Genomic DNA, 22,539 nt, shown 5'->3' with positions numbered 1-22,539 from the left:
TCTCCCTTTGCGGAGCACAGGCTCCGGACGCGCAGGCTCAGCGGCCATGGCTCACGGGCCCAGCCGCTCCGCGGCACGTGGGATCCTCCCGGACCGGGGCACGAACCCGTGTCCCCTGCATCGGCAGGCGGACTCTCAACCACTGCGCCACCGGGGAAGCCCCTACCATATTGTTTTAAAGTCAAAACATCTTATTTTAATAAATGCTGGCTCTGATGTTAATTTTTGAGTCATTTTCACTGTTTAAGACTTTAACCAGTATTTAATCTAATTTAGTACTGTAATTTAATTTTAATGACCCTTACCATAGTCTTTAACTGTGAAATATGTATTAATACTGTTTCATGAAACAAATAGCATCTGGCATTAAAAAAATCACTGAATTGTAAATTACACGATTTTTTTATTGCCATTGTATAGAGATGCTTCTTTAGGAAAGGAAATGAATTACAATTATAATATTAATGGGCCTTTTCATTTTTTCTTCTCCTACCTCCATCAAAAAACAAAAACCTAGAAAACAAACCAAACAACCAATGTTGACTTTTCAGGTTGTTTTTATATTTCATTCTTTATATATTTATGTTTTACTATTGTTTTAATTGTAAGATTTAGATTTTTCCAAAGCATAAACTATTTTCTAATATAAAAATGAAATTATAGTAAACTCCTATTTGAAAATATATTTTTATTCTTTATTTTTTAGACATTTTCTTCTTGTAGATGGTGGTGGTATCTATTTATATTCTTATGAAGGGCGCTTCCTTTCCTCTCCAAAATTTCCTGGAATGAGAACAGATATTCTAAATGCACAGACGGTCTCTCTGAGTAATGATACCATAGCAATAAAAGACAAAGCTGATGAAAAAGGTAAGTTCATTTTTATAATTTTCCATGAAATTTGTTAACACTGTAAAATTTTCATCAATTAACTTCCATTTTCTCATCTATTTTTATGTTAACTTTATATGAAAGAATTATGAGCTTCCTAATTTGTCCTAAGTATGAATCAATTAAAGAACTAAAGTTGTCATATTATTCCCAATTGATGGAACAAATAGATATTGTCACAGCATCAAATCTTAGTTGTAAGGAATAAATCTTATATATTCAGTGGCTATTGGTATAGAGTTTGAATTCAAGACTGTGTGTCCTAAAAATGTATGTTAATTTTTAAGTTTATTGATCTTTTAAACTGTTTCCTTTTTCTTTATTTAGTAACATAGTAAATATTGTGCTTCATTGTACTATTTATTTTGCTTATATATATTCATATTTTTATGTTTACATATTTTTAAACTAATGAAGTAGAGGAAAGTTATGAATAATTTTAAATTTTCATATAAAAATCTGGGCCACATTAGTGTTTATAAATAAATATGAATGTGTCAGGTGTTTTGGAATTCCATAGTAGAGTGAATCCATTTTTTTAAGGCAATGCTGTATCAGAACATATATCCAACAAATAGTATTGAGTGCTAACTGTATGCCAAGTACTCTTCTAGAAGTTGAGGATACAATAGTGCATATGGCACACAATCAAGCAAATATAGTCAGCCACTGATATGTGCTGTGAAGAAAATTAATGCAGGATGAGGGAATGGAGAATTCTAGAGGTGGGGGAGGGGAATGACCATAGGACAAGCAGGTGCAAATGGGAATTGTTGGCACATAAAAGGAACTGCCGGGGGCTTCTCTGGTGGGGCGGTGGTTAAGAATCCGCCTGCCAATGCAGGGGACACAGGTTCGAGCCCTGGTCCGGGAAGATCCCACATGCCGCGGAGCAACTAAGCCCGTGAGCCACAAATACTGAGCCTGCATGCCACAACTACTGAAGCCCACGCGCCTAGAGCCTGTGCTCCACAACAAGAGAAGCCACTGCAATGAGAAGCCTGCGCACCGCAATGAAGAGTAGCCCCCACTCGCTGCAACTAGAGAAAGGCCTGCATGCTGCCACGAAGACCCAATGCAGCCAAAAATAAATAAATAAATAAAATAAATTAAAAAAAAAAAAAAAGGAATTGCCGGAGGGCCATGGGACTTAGGTCAACACGAGCAAAGCAGATAGTGGTAGGAGAAGACAGAGAGATAGATAAGTAGGAGCCAGATTATGTAAAGACTTGGCCATGGTACAGATGTTGGCATGAGAGAGTGGAGGCAAGCATATTACCCTAGGGTTTTTCCTGGATGAATGAGATGAAAGATGGGGAACGAGGAAGTTTAGAGGAGGTCCACAAACCCAGAGAGTTCTATTTTGGTCATGGTAAGTTTAAATGCTTCTTAGACATCCAAGCAGGGTTGGAGAGGAAACAACAGGATAAAGTCCAGGGCTCAGGAGAGAGTTAGGGACGAGATATAAATGTGAGAGTCATTGGTGTGTAGATGGTGCCACGATACTACATGAACTCACCTAGGAAGTGAGTATAGACAGAGAAGAGGACCAGTGACTGAGCACATGAATATTTAGAGATGGGTAAAAGGAGGAGGAGTCAATGAGGTAAGAGTGAGAGTAAGATATCCCTAAAGCCTAGTGGAAAGATAGTAAATAATTGTTATTCTCTGTTAATAAATATTGCTGAGCAAACATTGTTCATTACTGTGACATGTTACAAAAAAAAAGTCTGACCTGATTGTTAATTTTGTGAGGTCATGCCATGGAAGACCTAATTCAGGAGCTAGAAAACTGTCCCACTTTTTAATTTTCAGTACTTTCAGATAGCATCACCTCTCATACTGGTAGGAAATACAATTCTCCTAAATAGAACTTTTCTCTCTCTTTATGCCTTAGGCTTTCTCTGAGAGAGGACATTTGGTAATTGTTTTGTTTTTAAAGGACTTCCTTTCTGGCTAGATGAGAGGAAAGAGAATGAAATGAAATACAATAGTATCTAGATAGTAGACAGATTCAAGATGGCTGTGTAATTGTTAATAATAAGAATTTGGAAGTCAGATTTTTGTCTTCAGTAAACTTAAATTTGAAAATCCCAGTGATCACTCTGAACTTTCTATACTTTTCTTATTCAACACCACATATTTTATTTTTATTTACTTATTTATTTAAAAAAATATTTGTTTATCTATTTATTTATTTATTTGGGTTGCACCAGGTCTTAGCTGTGGCAGGCGGGCTCCTTAGTTGCAGCTCCAGGGCTCCTTAGTTGTGGGTCACCGGCTCCTTAGTTGTGGCATGCAAACTCTTAGTTGTGGCATGCATGTGGGATCTAGTTTCCTGACCAGGGATCGAACCCGGGCCCCCTGCATTGGGAGCTCGGAGTCTTATCCACTGGGCCACCAGGGAAGTCCCAACACCACATATTTTAGATAGAAACTATAATAATGTATGTATGTTTCCAACTGAATATACCTTATTCTGAATTTTTCTACAGTTAATTCACATCTGAAACATATTTCATTATTCTTTAATCCTTTCATAATTCATAGAATTTTAGAACCAGAAAGAATTATGAACATTTTCAGAAATATAGATTTATCTGCAAATAAATTATGGTTTACTTACATAAACTTTGATTGTTAAACAAAATAGTCATGTAATTCTATCCTGCCATAAACAGAAAATTTAAAAAACTAAAATAAAATTATTGTAGAACTGATACAAAATGAGAAGGGAAATATTTTCCTTACGTTTAAAGAAACTGGTATTTATTGAAGGCTAGGTAGAGGTATATGTTAACAATAGAAAGAACAATTGAAGTACCTGGAATCTTTTTTTTTTTTATTTATTTTTTATTTTTTATTTTTATTTTTATTTTTTTTTTGTGGTACGCGGGCCTCTCACTGTTGTGGCCTCTCCCGCTGCGGAGCACAGGCTCCGGACGCGCAGGCCCAGCGGCCATGGCTCACGGGCCCAGCCGCCCCGCGGCATGTGGGATCTTCCCAGACCGGGGCACGAACCCGTGTGCCCTGCATCAGCAGGCGGACTCTCAACCACTGTGCCACCAGGGAAGCCCAACCTGGAATCTTTAACCTGTAAAATTTTCTTTCAAGGGGACCATCCATATATGAAATTAGTGGTTCCTTCCTAACTTGGGAGTTTCTTTACAGGCAGGATTCTTTGTCCAAGCACAGTACTCATAATATAGGAGGTGCTCCATAAATACATGTTAAATGGATTTGAATACCCCTTACAATGATTGATTAAGTAGTAGAGGTACTGCTTTTGACTTCCTTCTTCTCCCCATCCACCTTGCACAGATGCACTGTGATGTTAGTGTGGGTGATTTGAAACAAATGTCTGGGTATAGCGGGGGAGGAGAAGTCAGAGAGCAGTTACTTATGCTTAGAAGCAACTTTTTCAGCTTCCAGCTCCTTAGTTGTCCTTTCTGCCAGTTTCAGTTACATATTAAAATTAAAATACAGGTTCAGCCTCCCATAGATCAGGGCCACTTACAGTTGTGGAAATTAGATAAGTTCATCCATATACCTCCAGCTCTTTATAATATGTGCAGTCAACAAAAGGATGGAAGGCTTTTATTTTTTTTTAAAGTTAGTTTATATAGCTATGAAAATAACTGGGCTTAGTCGCGCCCAAAGCATTTTTTAAGATGGAAGCAAATTTTTTCTAATTTTTGATTCTATACTTAATTAAAAATTCTGTTACTATTTTTCTTTTTCATTGCTTTCAGCAAAATTGGCGATTTTAGAACATAACTTATTATGAAGACATGATTTCCTCTGTGAATATAGCCAGTGACCTCAAACTTAACATCCTAAGGTTTACTAACAGCTATATATCAGTATACTAAGAGTGTGATCCTCTGGAATTTAAATATCATGTTATACATATATTAGCATTTTTATGATCTGTATAAATTATCCAATTTTTTGCTGACTACACATGTCACTTCTGTATTTTCAGTTTATAATTCTATGTGTGTGTTCATTCATTGAAATTACTCTATTTGGGATGAATCTTGAGCTGGAGTCGTTTGGGAACTACTTAAAGAGAATCACCAAAACACTAACAGTCTTTTTAAAAGAGCAAAGAACAGCTGGCAATCAGGCTGTCATTTATGAGACTAGGAGAAGCCTTTGGTGAAACAGAGGAAGGGACAGAGACAGTTTTTGTTCCTGGCTTCTTCAATACAATATCTACTGTAATTTTTACAACTTGGCCTACTCAGAACATCTAACATGGGGTTGGAAACAGAGAACTTTGAATTATCATTTTTTAGATAATGATTGATGTCATGAAAATAATCCAGGAAAGTATATAGCATGAAAAGGTGACCTAAAACAAAACCTAGGAAAAAGGGTCACCAAATGAGGAGGAACTAGCAAAAGAGAATTAGGGATGGTCCAAAACAGGAGAGAATCAGGAGAAAACAGTGTTTTTTGTAGCTCACATAAGAGTTTCAAGAAAGAGGATGGTCAGGAGTATCCAGTGCTGCTGGGAGGTCAAGACTAGAAGTAGATTCTTGAAGACTGAAAAAAGACTCTTTGATTTGGCAACATAGGGGTCATTGGTGATCCATGCAAGAGCCTTTGCATCAGTGTAGTGAGGTTGAACATCAAGTTGTAATAGGTCGTAGAGTGGCTACATGATTGAACTCAATTTCCAGCTCCCCTCCCATTTCAGGGAGCTGAAAGTCCAAGCTCTATAATTACGTGCTTGGTCTTTCAGGTGACCAGCCCCTATCCTGAAGCTATCTAGGGAATCACTAAGAGTCTCTCAGTTAGCATAATAAAGACACTTCTATCACTCAGAAAATTCCAAGGGTTGATGAAGACCTGTGTCAGGAACCCAGGACAAAGACCACACAAATTATTTATTACACATTAGTGTACCGACCACAGGGAATTGAAGAGTACATAACACATTGCGTGATTGTATAGTATGCACTCAACATATTTTTCCTTTGTAAAATGATTGTCTGGGTTGTTATGTTGGTCTAAATCAGAGTTATGAAAATTACAAACTACATCCAGATTTGGACTTGCCACTGTTGATCCTATGGTGCGGTGATGCCATACCGTTAATAACAATTCTAATTAGGGAATGTATGTTTTAGGAAGATGTATTCAGTTCCACTGAGAAATATGATCTCATTACTAAGTAGGTATTTGATGCTGCTACTCTTCTGTGCTGATAGGTATGCTATGGTCCGAGAGCTAAATAATTTCTCATTCGGATTATGATAACTCCATAGTAATTTACTAATAAAAATTCTAATGTAATACATTAACTAATGCTTTACTTTTTTTCAAGTAATCTTCCTCTTTGAGGCATCAACTGGAAAACCACTGGGAGATGGGAAGCTTCTTTCTCATAAGGTAATGGATATTAACTATTTTAAATGTAAATAGCCATTTACTTTTTTTTTAAATTAATGTTTTCATTTTAAGGAGGAAAACATGGGAATTAGTTTTATATTTAAAACCAGTGTGTGTTCTATATAGAGTATTTTGCCTAAAATATCATAAAGACTAAACACGAGTAAATTCTGTAATAGAAAGCTATATTTGCAAATTAACTGAATAAAAGAATCTGACTTATATGTTTTTTGTTCAGGCTTTTTACTGCTTTTCAATAAAATGTTCTAGATTAAACTTTTAGCACCTATAGTATCAGTAAATAAAAATGTGTTTATACTTCAAAACAGCTTGTAGTTTTCCCATTGACCTGTTCTTTTTTTTTTAAAATAAATTTATTTATTTATGTATTTTTATTTTTGGCTGCATTGGATCTTCGTTGCTGCGCGTGGGCTGTCTCTAGTTGCAGCGAGCGGGGGCTATTCTTCATTTCGGTGCGCGGGCTTCTCATTGCGGTGGCTTCTCTTGTTGGGGAACACGGGCTCTAGGCGCGTGGGCTTCAGTAGCTGTGGCTCGTGGGCTCTAGAGTGCAGGCTCAGTAGTTGTGGCACACGGGTTTGGTTGCTCTGCGGCATGTGGGAATCTTTCTGGACCAGGGCTCGAACCTGCGTCCCCTGCATTGGCAGGCGGATTCTTAACCACTGCGCCAGCAGGGAAGTCCCCACTGACCTGTTCTTAGCCAGCATTTTCTTTAGATTTTAAGACTGTAGTTAAAATGAAAAAAAAAAATCTATAGAAATACAAAAAGACCCTGAATTGTGAACTGTTTATTGGTTTCTGATTTTTAGCCTTAAAATAAACAAATGAGCACATTTTATTGAGTTATCCTTCTAATAAGTGATGTATTAGGGTTTAAAGATGCTTTTAACTTTATTGTTCAGTGCTACCAGTGAAGTGTTACCCTATCTTTTATTTTCTTCTTTTTGTAATTATTAGTTTTAAAGTTAAATAACAAATATATTCAGTGGTTCAGAAACAGAAAAGCATAGACAAGCATACAGTGAAAAAGTATTCCTGCTACACCTGTCAATACAGTTCCTTTCCACCAAATAAGTAACTATCACTATTAATCTCCTTATATCTTTCCAGAAATTTTTAGTGCATACACAGACAAAACTGATATATGTTCTTTTCTCCTTCTTTTACAAAAATATAACATATATATTTGCACTTTGCTTTTCTCACACAACACTCTGTTTCTGGAGATATTTTCATATCAATACCTAAAGTGCTTTCCCAATCCTTTTTCTTCCCACCATATAGTATAACATTTTATGGATGTATCAGAATTTGTTTAACTTGTGCCCAAGTGATGGACACACATGGAAATGTGTTTCAGCTTACAGAATTTCAAAATATACATTATTTTATAGTGTTTTAACAGGCATCTTTCCCTTGTAAGTTAAAAAAAAAGTAACTATACTTTAGCTTTTGAATTATTAGTATATTAGCAGTCAAATTATTTAACAGGGACATTTTATCATTATAAGTAGGTAAGTGATATTTAATTGATCTTTAAATAAACAAATGTTCTTATAATTAAACAATTAAAACAATCTAATGTCAAGCACTAAAACTAATCCAGAATTTTTTTTTTTTTTAATTTTAGAATGAAATTTTGGAAATTGCTCTAGATCAAAAGGGACTTATCAATGATAGAAAAATTGCTTTCATTGATAAAAATAGAGATCTCTGTATCACTTCAGTGAAACGATTTGGGAAGGAAGAACAAATTATCAAACTTGGTAAAATAATTGTAGTACATTTAAATTTTTGATTACTTTCAGTTTTCTTAGATCTACTTTGTCATATATTATACTAAATAGCTTACTTGCTTGAATGAATCTATGAAAAATGCTTTGGTCTCATAACATTTCTTATGAAATGTTACTTCATAAGTATGTTCTTATGAAACGCTATTTAATTCCATTTTAATAGCAAGTCTTTAGCTGCTACAGCTAACTTGGCATTGAAAGAAAGACATGCAGATTAAAAATATAATGGTTCTGGGTAAAATATTCAAATTTATTTCCATAAATTTTTATGTGAACTTTTGTACATTTTCACCATTATATGATCAGAAAATAGTCATACCTACGAGCAGTTAGTTAGGGTCTTGTACATCTGCTGATTTTAAAGGTGTATTTTTAATACTTATGTAATGGAACTAATAGTACATTAACATTCTTTTTAAAATAAGGAACAATGGTGCATACTCTGGCGTGGAGTGATACATGCAACATCCTCTGTGGACTTCAAGATACTCGATTTACAGTGTGGTATTACCCCAATACGGTTTATGTGGACAGAGACATTTTGCCTAAAACATTATATGAAAGGGATGCAAGGTAACATTTTACTGCATAGGATGGTTTATTGTTGTAAATGAAACTAACAGAGTGTTGTGTTTCTGCCTCTAATTTAAGTCCTGCAAGATGTCTTTCACTTTACTTAGTCAACCAGATAAAATTGTTCAGCTAAAACTAGTTTAATGAGGTTTAAGTGATGGAATCAAGTTGAAAGGGTCAGATAATACTATTTTATTTATTTATTCCTTAAATGAATATAATTTTTCCTTATATGGATATAATTTTCAGGTTTACTGTTGTTTAATGGTAACTCAGATCGTTTTTTTTCAGTGTGGTTTAGTTATTTTAATATAGGCACTCTTAAGATTTTTCTGTGATATATAACTTTTTTTTTTTTTTTTTTTTTTTTTTTTTTTTTTTCCCGGTACGCGGGCCTCTCACTGCTGTGGTCTCTCCCGTTGCGGAGCACAGGCTCCGGACGCGCAGGCCCAGCGACCATGGCTCATGGGCCCAGCCGCTCCGCGGCATGCGGGATCCCCCCGGACCGGGGCACGAACCCGCGTCCCCTGCACCGGCAGGCGGACTCCCAACCACTGCGCCACCAGGGAAGCCCTGTGATATATAACTTTGTGACAACCTTTACTCTTTCCCAGATTATCATTGACCTTGAGTTTCAGGAATGTATGTCTCTCTAGAATTGAATTCTTAAATTAATATTAAATATAGAAAAAATGTATACTGAAAAGCTTTAAAAATTTTTTATATTCTTCAGAAAATCAAATGCATTTATATTCCTAAATTCTCTAAGAAATAGCAAGGAGATCTCTCACTCTTGACAAACTAGGTATACAAAGGCTTCTCAACTCCAAATCTTAGCTTAATTTTCAAATTTATTTTGAGTTCATTTTTAATATTCAAGCCACAACATTAGCAAAACCAGAGAGGTATCCTATAAAAAAAATTTTAACTAATGAAGAGAAGTTAGTCTCTTTAAAGTTCACCTCTTGTTATTATGAGAAAGTAATCTTGGAATCAGCTTAATTTTTAATGTTTATACTTTTAAAAGCTGAAGCTAAGTGCTTTAATCATTTGTGTGATTTACCTTAAGACTTAGAAAAAATCACTTCAAATGCTTTTAGGCATAGTTCTCAAATATGTAATAATTTTTTGCCATGTTAAAATGTTTGTATATTTTGCTCTAAGTGTGTATAGCTAGTTAGATTCAAATATTTGTTTAATATACATACATTCTCCCTGGAGTTTACTTTTTTGGGAGTGCATTTTGGAGGTTGGAGATTTCATATGTATGTCAGGGGTCAACTCCCCAAATTTAATATATATGAAAAATTTTGCTCAGAATATAAATTGCACTTTTCTTTTTTTCAACAGTGAATTTAGTAAAAATCCCCATATCGTGAGTTTTGTTGGAAATCAGGTAACTATAAGAAGAGCTGATGGCTCACTGATTCACATCAGCATATCACCATATCCTGCTATTCTCCACGAATACGTAAGCAGTTCAAAATGGGAAGACGCTGTAAGACTTTGTCGTTTTGTTAAGGTACTTTACATTTCAGATCCATAGTTGTGTATATATTGTATATTAGTTTATACAATATCTTTGTGCAAAATGAGAAATAGTAAGAGCTAAGGGCTGGAAAAATTGCAAATGGGATCACGTCTTTTTTTTTTAATAAGTGAAGACATGGGTGATACAGAGAGATAGGTGTTGTGTGATTCATTCTCTGAAGAAGCTATACTTTAAGTGAGTAGTTTCTTCTTACTGGTACATATAAAAACCTCTTATGGAACTTATTTTAAAAGTCAGATTCCCAAGTTCTACCCCCCACAGAGATTCTAATTTAATAGATCCAGTGAGCCTGGGCATATTTTTAAGTTCCTCAGATGATTTGTACAGCTAAGGTTAAGAACCACTCACTACTTTAGATCAACATTTCCCAAGCTGGTTGAATCAAGTATTTTCCAAGCATATTTGACCACAGAACTCTTTTGTTTTACATTGGTTAATTCCCTTAGGCTACACTTTTGTGAAAAGACTTTTAGATGCTTTTCCTTACAATGGGTTGTTGGCGGCAATCTGCTATAATAGCGTTGTCTGAGAAACTCACTGTTTCTCTGGTTCCCTGTAGTTGCATTCTTTGACATCTCATCAAAAAGACTGGAGGGCTTATAACCTTGAATTATGGTGAAAGTATATTGTAAGTTCAAAATAAACCTTTGATAATTAGAAATGAACATTTTCAAAAAACTTTATTCAAAACTTTCTCTATGTGTTATTAATATATTTTAACAAAGTAACCACAGTGAAATTTCCACATCATTAACCTATTAAATTATTGGTTTTTCAGTGCCATGCTCAGTGATTTTTTATTTTCCATTAAAATATAACTTTATTCTATTTTAATTCATTGTTTATTTTAAGGCAGTTCAGCCCTGTAGTTGAAATAATTGTTCTCATTTTTCACTTTAGGAGCAAACCATGTGGGCTTGCCTAGCTGCTATGGCAGTTGCTAATCGAGATATGACTACTGCAGAAATAGCCTACGCGGCAATTGGTGAAGTAAATAATGTTTACTTACGTGTATATGTTTGTGTGTTTTTCTTACCGTAATTTGTTACTATGCACTTCAAATATTTTTCTTTTTTTTAGATTGATAAGGTTCAATACATCAATTCTATAAAAAATCTTCCATCTAAAGAATCAAAAATGGCCCACATATTAATGTTTAGTGGGAACATACAGGAGGCTGAAATGGTACTTCTTCAGGCTGGCCTTGTTTATCAAGCGATTCAGATCAATATTAATCTCTACAACTGGGAAAGGTAATAAATATGTTTTTCATCAATTCCAAAACCTGATTGATCTTAATGCATTCTTCTACCGACCACTTAGTAAATTACATCTTCCACTGTACTTAACAGTTTCCTAGTATCATAGAAGAATTTATTCACATTTATATTTGTGAGTAGTTTGCCATTAAAGATTTTTGCCTTCTCTGAATCATGATAGATTAGAAGTTGTCTGTGAAGAAGAAAAGAGAGTCTAGGATGTCTCCAGAATTTCTGATTTCAGTAACTGGATAGATGGTGGTAAGAATATTAGCAGATTTGGAAGAGATGTTGGATTTGAAATATTTGTGAAGAGATAAGTGATAATAGTTGATGATTGGACCTGGAGCTCAAGAAAGATTTGAACTAGAGATGTCGATTTAGGAGTCATCAGCAAATGAATGGAAGCCAGGAGAATGGATGCAGTTGCCTGGGGAATGTGAGGAGTGAGAAGACATAAACTATATTTATGGGATGGGTGAAAAAAAAGAGAAATCTGCTGAAAGATTGGGGTAGAGCAGTCAGACAGGCAGAGAGAGGAGCCAAGAAAGATTTGTGAAGCTAAGGAAGAAATAGCAAAGGATTTGTAACGAGGAGTTGGTCAGTAACCTTCCCCGCTGCCTTAGGCTTCGGGACAGATTGCTTTCTGAGGCTGAGTGGCAGGCTGCTCTTCTCTATGACATATTAGGTCTCTCTACTCATTTTCTCAGGTACATCTCTCTCAGTGAACAAGGTTGTAGTGCTTATATGCACCTGAAGTTACTGTGTTACAAGGCTGGCATGTTGACTTTTCCAGGTTTGAAATGTCTTTCATCATCTTCGTCTCTCTCTGTGCTCAAAAATAACCCATAAATCTTTCAATTACCGGCCCCTTACTTATAATCCCCTCAGATTAGAATTTTTATAGTCCTATCTCTATGTTCCCCTTGAAAAGAAGTAACAAAATGGCTAACAGAGTAACAGAAGGTAGTTAATTTTGTTATGCACATACTATAGTCTCTTTATTTAATTTACACATTAATTATCTACACTCTTCATACAATTCAGCCACACTGTTTCTATCCTTTATTTTCACAAATTTGTTGTCATTGTTTGGCTATACAAAGGATCATGAAAGATGTTTTAGGTTCTACAAATTTGAATAGGCCATTGTTCTTATCCTCAATTTATTCATAATTCACAAATATTAAAGTAACTATTTTGGAAAGAGACAGTATGAATAATTTTTTAAAACTCTGTATTAAAGAACTAACAGAAAACTGTATATACCATTACTAAACCATGAGTTCCATGAGAAATAGGGAAGAATGGTGTTCACAGCATATTTTCAACTGATACTTTTGAGAAAATGTTTATGTTGATAAATGTTAGGCATTACTATTTATATAGCACTCTGAACACCATACAGTATAACAGATATTTTAAAAATCATCCTTATATTAAAAAGCTTGCAACCTACTTAGGAATTCCATTTTATTGTCATTAATAATAGTGAGGCTTCTATTTATTGAGTGCTTATCATGTGCCAAGAATTGTGTTAAACACTTTCCTTATATCATCTCATTTGGTCATCACAACATTATACAATTGAGGAAGTTGAGGGTTACTCATAAGTAGGTGGCTGATCTAGGATTTGAACCTAAGTCTTCCAATATCAAAGAGGACCTGAATTTTCTGCTATTACCGCCATAAAATATACACTGCTGATACTACTACTTACATTGTTTTATACGCTTGATGTTTACCTCTTTTGTTATTTATCTTTGTAAATTTTATGTCACCTTTTGCCTTTCAGATTATACACTTCTAGAAGGATAGAAACATTTTATCATTTTATATTATCTATATACATAGTAGGTACTTAATATTCATGCTCTTAATCTTTATGCAATACTCTTAATCATTTTGCTTTGCACTTCCTCTACATACATTGGGTGTAGATACATACAGTATGTAAGTATCAGAGCAGGTCTGTGAAGCATTTGCCTCTGATGGCTTCTATTGATGGCCTATAATACAGCCCTCTGAACATTTCTCATACCTCCTTGACCTAAGTGAAAATTACCTCTTTCCAGAGGACACTCCTTCCTTACCAGTCCTCTCAGATGGAGTCAGTTTATTCTCTCTGACTCCACATTCCTTAGGTCTGGGTGTGAGTGCAGTTGGTGTCCTTTTTGCCTCCCCCATCTTTACTTCTCTTGTAAAATCTCTGATCCTTTGAGACTTAGGTCATGTGACCATACTTATTCTCTGCTGCTAACTTCACATCTTCCCTACTATCCCTACATCCTGCTGTCTGTGCCACCTCTTCCCCTCCTCCAGTTTTCAGCAAATGACTCTGCCTTAAGATATTAGATCTCAGGGAGAGGGAAAACAAGAGGGACAAAGAGATATAATGGGGAAAGAGAACGAATGCTGGTGCTCCTCCATTCCTCCTATCTACCTGGCATCTCCTTTTCTTATGCTTTGTGTTTTTCATCTAAACTATAAACCAATGGTTTGGTCAAATGCTGGTAGACCTTTATGCCTGCCTGGTAAGTCGATAAAGGTCAAGGAACATTGTTCAAGGCTCCTGATTACTATTTACACACTTAAGACTCCCAAATATGCATCTCTCTTTTAGCCCTCTGTCCTGCCCATGTTTGCTTCCAGAACCCAGTTATCCACCTGCCTATTCAGCATTTCCATTGGCTGTCTCATATGTTTGAGTTCAAATTTATATTTATTCCCTCATAAACTTTGTCTTCTTCCAGAGTAATCTATCTTATCTTTTCAGTCTACCCAAAGCTGGAAATTTAGGAGTTACTTTTGACATTTTCCTTACCCCCTTTCCCCCATACTCCAATTACCAACTATTTTCCCTCTCAAATACCTCTGGCACTCATCCACTTTACTACCAGCACCCAGCACCCTTATCTAAGCTGATCCAAGTTTTTCTTTTTTTTTTTTTTTTTTTTGGCCACACCGTACAAGCATCTTAATTCCCCAACCAGGGCTTGAATCCACATACCATGCAGTGAAATTGTGGAGTCTTAACCACTGGACCACCAGGGAATTCTCTGATCCAAGTTTTTCTTAATAAAACATCATCATTGGTCTCTGCACCTACTTTGTCCTTTTCCTATCCATTCTTCACACTAGTCATCGTGATCTTTTCACAATGGAAATCATCATGTCACTCTTGACCCCTGACTCACTTAAATGAAACCCATAGTTTCCCATCACTTTTAACATAAATATCAAAGACTGGATAAGAATGACTTCAGATAATCAGCAGAAGTAATTATAATTGCTAAGAAACTCTTAAAAAACTTATGTACTATCTTCATTTCCAAATTCTGCAGATATTTCTGAAACCAGTCGGAATATTTCTTCCTAATGCATATTCATTCATTCAGCAGATATTTATCGAATGTCTGCCATACCAGGCATATTTAGATATAACATGGAGATCTGCTTAAAACAACAACAACAGCAGTCTTTTGGTGAAATGTCTGGTCATTTTTTTTTAAAGTATTTATTTATTTATTTTTAAATTTGTTTGTGCTGGCTCCTTAGTTGCAGCATGTGGGCTCCTTAGTTGTGGCATGCTAACTCTTAGTTGTGACATGCGTGTGGGATCTAGTTCCCAGACCAGGGGTCGAACCCGGACCCCCTGCATTGGGAGTGCAGAGTCTTAACCACTGAGCCACCAGGGAAGTCCCACGTCTGGTCATTTTTAATGACTTGTTCAAAAGGGCTGCTGAATGGGACAAAGACAAATGTAGTGGTTAAGAATGGGGGCTTGGAAATAAGACCTGGGTTTGATTACTGGTTCTGCACTTACTAGTCCTGTGATCTTGGACAGATTAGTGAGGCTCTGTAAGCCTCTGTTTCCTTGTGTTTAAAATGGTGATAATAACAAAAACCACGTTTGTTGTCGGGATTAAGTAAAATAGCATGTGAAAATCTCTTAGCATACTGCCTGATACATAGTAAGCCTTCAATAAATGGTAGCTACTATTCATTCTTTAATTATTTATTGATGTCTCTAGTGTGCCAGGTTTTAGGCATGGGGGGATACAGCAATGAACAAAACTGACAAAGTTCTGTGATGACAATTTTGATTCTAAATGATATAGCTAATATAAAAATAATAGAAGTGAGAGGGATAAATACTTGGATCCAATACAGGAATCAGCTTATAACAACATGATCCAGAGAATGGCTTGCTTAGAGAGTAAAATAATCCCCATCTGCGAAGATATTCAAACATAGGACGATGATAAAATTATGTGACTGATTGATTAATTAATAATAGACTTCCTGGGCTTCCCTTGTGGCGCAGTGGTTGCGCGTCCGCCTGCCGATGCAGGGGAACCGGGTTCGCGCCCCGGTCTGGGAGGATCCCACATGCCGCGGAGCGGCTGGGCCCGTGAGCCACCCGGTCTGGGAGGATCCCACATGCCGCGAAGCAGCTGGGCCCGTGAGCCATGGCCGCTGAGCCTGCGCATCCGGAGCCTGTGCTCCGCAACGGGAGAGGCCACAGCAGAGGGAGGCCCGCATACCACAAAAAAAAAAAAAAAAATAGACTTCTTGCATGCCTATCTATGTAGATGGTGTCCTTTTAAAAATGATCTTATTTTTTCTCCACATATATTACCCTCTTCTGGGAGTGAGTAAATAATTGTTCTCATAAACTAAGACTTCCAGAACTGGTTTATGTTATCGAATAGTGTTTTGAGTTTTTAAAAAATTTTTGAGTGTTGTGTATATTCCAGGAAAGTCTGGCAGGGCTTTAATTTGTCTGTGTCTTTCATCAGGAGGGTAAACCCACATTTGGTATCTGTGTAGAACCGAAGCTGTACTGGATGGTAAATTTTTGTGTCGGGGTGAGTGGGGAGGGTGGGGTGGTGATTAAGCTGCCTAACAATTTGGATTTGTTGAGTTTTAGTTACCTTTATGTATCCAGTTCATGAGGTCCAGCAGGAGTGGGATATACAGGTGTGAAGTTGAGGAGAGGTCCTAGACATTGGGGGAAAGCCAATGAGGGAATTATCAGCCTTTGGGGTAGCTGCGGCCATGAGTGTGGCTCAAGAATTTAAAGAAGGAAAAAGAAAAGAGGGCAGCAGGCAGATTTCCCCTGAAATTCAACACTTAATGATCTGGTTGAAGAGGAGGATTCAGCGAAAGAGATCAGGAGGGACCAAAAAAGATGGAATTTAAAAACTATTTATTTTGGAAAATTTCAAATGTATACAAAAGTAAAGAGAATAGTATAATGACTCTCCATGTACCCATCACTCAGCTTCAACAGTTATCAATTTGTGAATAATCTCCACTCCTCCTCTATCCCTCCCCACAATTTTTAAAAGCAAATCCCAGTCATCATATCATTTTATCTATGAATATTTCAATATGTATCTTAAAGATTTTTTTAATCCAGCCACAGTATCATGATCACACTTTTAAAAGTTAACAATAATTCTATTCAGTGTGCTTATTTCTCTGATTGTCTCATAAATGTTTTGTTTTATGGTTTGTTTGATTCAGGATTCATAAAATATTCATACGTTTTGATTGGTTGATACATTCTTAGGTTTCTTTTCATCTGTAGGTTCTCCTATTTCTTTTTTGTGTTTTCTTGCTATTTTCCCAACTGGGCCTGTAGAATTCTGGAAGGATAGAATTTAAGTATTGGATGATAAATATAGTAGATTGCTTTTAGGATCCCTGAATTTCTATATTTGTTTAAATCCTTTAGAAGGGAACAGATTTTACTTTGTTAATATGGGTTATTCTATTTGAGAAGCATAGTCTTGCTGCTTTGTGCTTCCATCGTTTATATTTGAACTTGAAAATTGCCTGCAACCTAATAAGATGCAGCCCTTGAGGAGTTGTAGATATGCAAGTTATCTATTTGACATTCACTTTGGACATTTGGTGGTAGTCTGTTTTCAAAAACTGAAGTTAAGAGAAGTAGAAACTAGAAACTCCAGGTATGCATATTGATTCTTTATGTAAGTATTAATAAAAATAGTTTTTCTACTTATACCAGTTATATAAAGTGATTTTGCTTCATTCAAGTTATGCAAAAAAATTATATTTTGAAGTTATAACATCTTTTAATGTAACTTCCTTCTGTTTAAAATCAGAGAGGATACATGGATTTTTTCCAGCCCCATAATCTAATGTTACATTTGTTTGGTTGCTGAATAACCATTTTAAAGCTAGAGACATACTGTTCCCATAACTCTTAGATAATTTGGAGTAAATTCCCTCCTAAATGTGGTAGAGAAACATTTTTTACCCAGTGTATGCTTTTAGAGAACATTTAAAATAGCACATATCATTTGAATGTTTAACTTTAGCTATTGCTTTTCAATCAGATAATTAATATATATTTTATTATAATAATAATGACTGTAATAGCAGATAATTCTTAGCATCTAAATGCAGGATTAGGAACTTCCCTGGTGGTCCAGTGGTTAAGACTTTGCCTTCCAATGCAGAGGGTGTGGGTTCGATCCCTGTTCGGGGAGCTAAGGTCCCACATGCCTCGCAGCCAAAAAACCCAAAACATAAAACAGAAGCAATATTGTAACAAATTCAATAAAGACTTTAAAAATGGTCCACATAAAAAAATCTTTAAAAAAATATAAATGCAGGATTAGACATCATAGTCTGTCCTTTCTGCATAATTAAATGTGTTGATGTTCCATAACAAAGTGTCTCTTTGGAATTTTTGAAAAGCCCCAACCCAGAATAGATGCTTACGTATTCCCCACTTAGAACACCTCCAGTTTTGCACAGTCGAGAACTCCTTCCCCCATCATGTACAATCATAAAGAAAGAACGGGAACTGGAACTTCTGAGGTGCCGGTGAGGTTGTTCACCAGTCTCCACTCACACATACAACATGGGAATCAGAGCCTTAGGGCTGAAGAGGGGGCTGATGTGAGAGAGGGCTAGAAGAAGTAAGGCATCTTTACTTCTCTTTCTCATCTTTTGAGCCTCTATAGATCGTTTCTTGCCTTCTCTTGTTTTCTACTTTTGTTCCTCTGTATCCTAATACCTCTATTTTTTCTGTGTGTCTTCTTTTTCTTTGAAAGACATAAAGTCACAGAGGAATGAGGGAACTTTGTGAGGAGTTTGTGATGGGTAGCAAATACTGACCCTTGGATTTAACAATATTGTTTATGCCAATATATTTCTGTAAGAAATCATTGTACTGAACTTTGACATTATCATTTGTATTATACATGACTTACATTCATAATTTATCATATTGTCTTTAATATCTCAATTGTCTATCATTTGTCAATTAATACACACATAATATCTAAAATACTTTTTAAAGTGACAATTTAGTTTATGTCAAACCAAAGCATGCTAAAAATCAAACAAATTTTCCTACTAAACAGTCACACATTGCAAAAATTCTAGTCAGTAGTTAGTTTTGTCTAAAACAACAAGTTCGTCATAGTTGGATCTGATAAACCATCACTGGCCTATTCAGAAATCATGTGTTATATTAGAAAGCAAGAGAACTTGAGAAATAATGTACTTTGGCTATTATGATGACTGTTTCCCATACTTTAAAGCAGGATAACAATGAACAGTGTAGGAGAGCTATATTCTACTAGATTGTTCCTGGCTCAGCTAATATGAGTTATGTATAGGATCACGGGCTGAGTTGCTGTCCAAAACCTACATGCAAAAATAGGCCTGGAACTGAAGAATAATCTTTTCATCTCCCTCCAAATTATCAATATATAGATTTTATGCCTTTGGTGTTATAACAGTGATTTTAGCAATTCATTTAGTTCTTGTCTGCTATTTAAATAAAATATTACCTTAAAATAACTTAGTTACATAGATAAATAGATATTAATTAAATTATAAAATTTAAATGGCTATTAACTTTTTCTAAGAATCAAATGGCAAACGGCATTTTGTCAGACTTTTATTATCCTCAAATTTTATTTTCATAATATTTTTAATTTACTGTACTACTAATAAGGATAAGTAAGGATATCAGTATTTAGTTGAATACTGAACAGAATAAATTCATTACCGACTTAAAAAATGGTCAAGATAGTCGAACCACTTACATTAGGGGAGTTCATTCACTTGAATTTTATTATGATTTCAATGAATTTTTCAGTGAACATTTATGATACTTACACTCTGTAGTACTCACCAAAGAGAAATGAAACCCAGATCTCCCTTCAATAAATGTATAGGTTAGTGGAAGGAACAGATTCATAATAGTTACAATACACTGTAAGCAGAGCTGAAATAATAGTATGTATAAAATGTTCTGTAGCACAGATAAGATATAATGGTCATTTATTTCTACGAGGAGAGCTGGTCAGGGAGAAGAGATCATGTTTGGTCTGGACCCTGAAGTATAAATAGGAATTTGCAAGATGGATAAGGTAGGGAATGACGTACCTTTCATATTGAGGGATGAGTGGAGGGGTCAACCTAGACCCTCCCACCCTTTCGCCCCAAAACTCCACTGCCCATAGAGGCTAACACAGCAATGCGGATAATCTGTTTTCTTTCTCATTGTAGGGCACTTGAATTAGCTGTTAAATACAAAACACATGTTGATACAGTGCTTGCCTACCGTCAGAAGTTTTTGGAGACATTTGGTAAACAGGAAACAAATAAACGATACCTGCAGTATGCAGAAGGTGTAAGTATTATGCAGTATTTGATAATAATGTATATGCTTTATAAGTATGTATTATTCATCCTAATGCAACAAAATTTGAATAATTCTTACCATAATCTCTAACAAAAACTACTTTTTGCCTTTCGATGTTAGTCTTATTTTGACTATGTAATTATATTACTGAATATTTTTCTGGACTCTTATAGCCATGTTTTGATTAACTCGATGGCTATATTTCTGGTTTTATAATATTCGATTTGTGTTAAGGTTGTGTGCTAACTGATATTTTTAGATAAACAGTATAAATGACAAGGATAAAGGCTTCTAGCTCCTGAATTTTGTCTTCTACCAGCTGCCCTTTCTGCTCCAGGGGAAATACATAAGCACAGAGGGCACTGGCCAGAAAATGGATACTTTGACACTTTGCAGATTCTAGGGAGCTCAGTTGCACTTCAAAAGGTGCCTGGGGCTTCCCTGGTGGCGCAGTGGTTGAGAGTCCGCCTGCTGATGCAGGGGACACAGGTTCGTGCCCCGGTCCGGGAGGATCCCACGTGCCACGGAGCGGCTGGGCCCGTGAGCCATGGGTGCTGAGCCTGCGCGTCTGGAACCTGTGCTCCAAACAGTGAGAGGCCCGCGTACCGCAAAAAAAAAAAAAAAAAAAAAAACACAAAAGGTGCCTGGCCTGGGTAGAGTTCACCGCCTAGAACAAAAGAATGCTAACCCTTTGCCTCTCAAGTTCCTACCAGAATATAAGGTTTTATAAACCCAATTAGAAAAAAGCCATTCCAGTACATATCAGCACACAGGAGAGCCAGAACAGGGCATTTGTCCCAGCACCTAGAGCAGAAAAGATTGTGGCCACCTGCCCAGATCCTTCTATACTCAAATGGCAGAAATAGAGCTCACCTGTAGCCATGCAGATCCAAGAGACTTGTAATCCCAAAACAGGGCCAACCTTGCTCCCAGCTCTGTGAACTAGTTGATTCCTTTAGCCTTTTAGTCATTCATTTATTCAAAAAATGTTTATGAGTACTAACTCCAGGCCAGGAACTATGCTATGTGTTGAAACAGATATGGCTTCTGTCTTCATGGAGCTTATAGACTATGGGAGTGCTCCTCCTTGGGGATAGAATAAAATGGAATGTTCTGATTTATCGTAGGGGGCAGAATATATAAGAGGAAGCTTGGGAAGAGGAAAGAAGATGTAGAGAGAAGGCACCTACTAAAGGCAAAATTATCCATTTGCCGTATTTAGAATATTGAGTGTCATGAACCACATTTTTGGACTTCAGACCAGTTTTCAGGGTAATGAAGCCTTTGGGGCCATTCTTAGTTCTGCAGTGCAACTTTATCATCTGGATCCAGGATAGACACAAGTTGTGGGTTTCTTGGTGGAAAGGGATGTATTTTATAGAAGCTCCACAAAATGTTTTTTGTTTGATTCAGAACTGTTTACTACTGAAATGTATCCTTTGGGAGTTTGGGCTATGAGGGCTTCCCTGGGAGCTCTGAGGCCTATACCCTCAATTCACAGAATATGACAGCAGCCACCAGCACTGAGTGCTAAGCAGCCCAGAGATTCAGTATTCACCTCATCTTTTTTGTCTCAGTTTTGAAAATATGACAGTATGTTAAAAATGAGCACCCACCTTAAATTTACTTTATTGTATAATTTTTAAGCAGATTAATACTACTCTGCTTCCTCTTCATCATCATTACTAACAATATTATTTTCACTGTGTTCACATTAGGTGCTTTTGAGGACATAAAAAATATAGTTTTTACCCTCAAGGAAATTATATTTCAGATATTAAAAACTTAACATTCATATCTTCTTTTTCATTATATACGTATTCACCTATAACTAACATATAATACTTCAGTCACAAGAGTAGTAGAAATGTTCAAAGTGGGAGAATCAGAACAACACGGCTTTTTCTGGTATTTTGTTTTCTTTTCATCCTGAAACTATATAGGTTACTTTGACTCTCTATGGCACTATGTTCTAATATCCTACTTTTCTTCTTCACAAATGTAATTTGGAAGTTAACTAGAAATCATAAAGCAGTATTTTAAGATGAAAATTATCTTTGACTTAAAAATTATCTTAACCAAAATTGTGATTATATAAACTCTGTATTTCAGAACTAAGAATTGAATAGAAAAAGATCATTCTTTTTTTTTTTTTTTTTTTTTTTTTTTTTTGTGGTATGCGGGCCTCCCTCTGCTGTGGCCTCTCCCGTTGCGGAGCACAGGCTCCGGACGCGCAGGCTCAGCGGCCATGGCTCACAGGCCCAGCCGCTCCGCGGCATGCGGGATCTTCCCGGACCGGGGCATGAACCCGCGTCCCCTGCATCGGCAGGCGGACGCGCAACCACTGCGCCACCA

General features: G+C 36.3%; 1 protein-coding gene across 1 annotated transcript in view; it reads left to right on the top strand.

The window, feature by feature from the left end:
• Positions 1-22,539, top strand: part of IFT80 (intraflagellar transport 80) — a 119,460-nt gene that overhangs the window by 90,821 nt on the left and 6,100 nt on the right. Inside the window, exons 13-19 of the mRNA XM_055082219.1 lie at positions 6,227-6,291; positions 7,940-8,075; positions 8,531-8,678; positions 10,029-10,200; positions 11,131-11,220; positions 11,311-11,483; positions 20,049-20,172. Of these exons, the coding sequence (XP_054938194.1) occupies positions 6,227-6,291; positions 7,940-8,075; positions 8,531-8,678; positions 10,029-10,200; positions 11,131-11,220; positions 11,311-11,483; positions 20,049-20,172 (908 nt within the window). The remainder of the gene's footprint in view (positions 1-6,226; positions 6,292-7,939; positions 8,076-8,530; positions 8,679-10,028; positions 10,201-11,130; positions 11,221-11,310; positions 11,484-20,048; positions 20,173-22,539) is intronic.

The sequence above is a fragment of the Physeter macrocephalus genome, chromosome 1 (genome assembly GCF_002837175.3).
Source record: "Physeter macrocephalus isolate SW-GA chromosome 1, ASM283717v5, whole genome shotgun sequence".
Taxonomy (NCBI): Eukaryota; Metazoa; Chordata; class Mammalia; order Artiodactyla; family Physeteridae; genus Physeter; species Physeter macrocephalus.
This window is presented reverse-complemented; position numbering and strand designations above follow the sequence as displayed.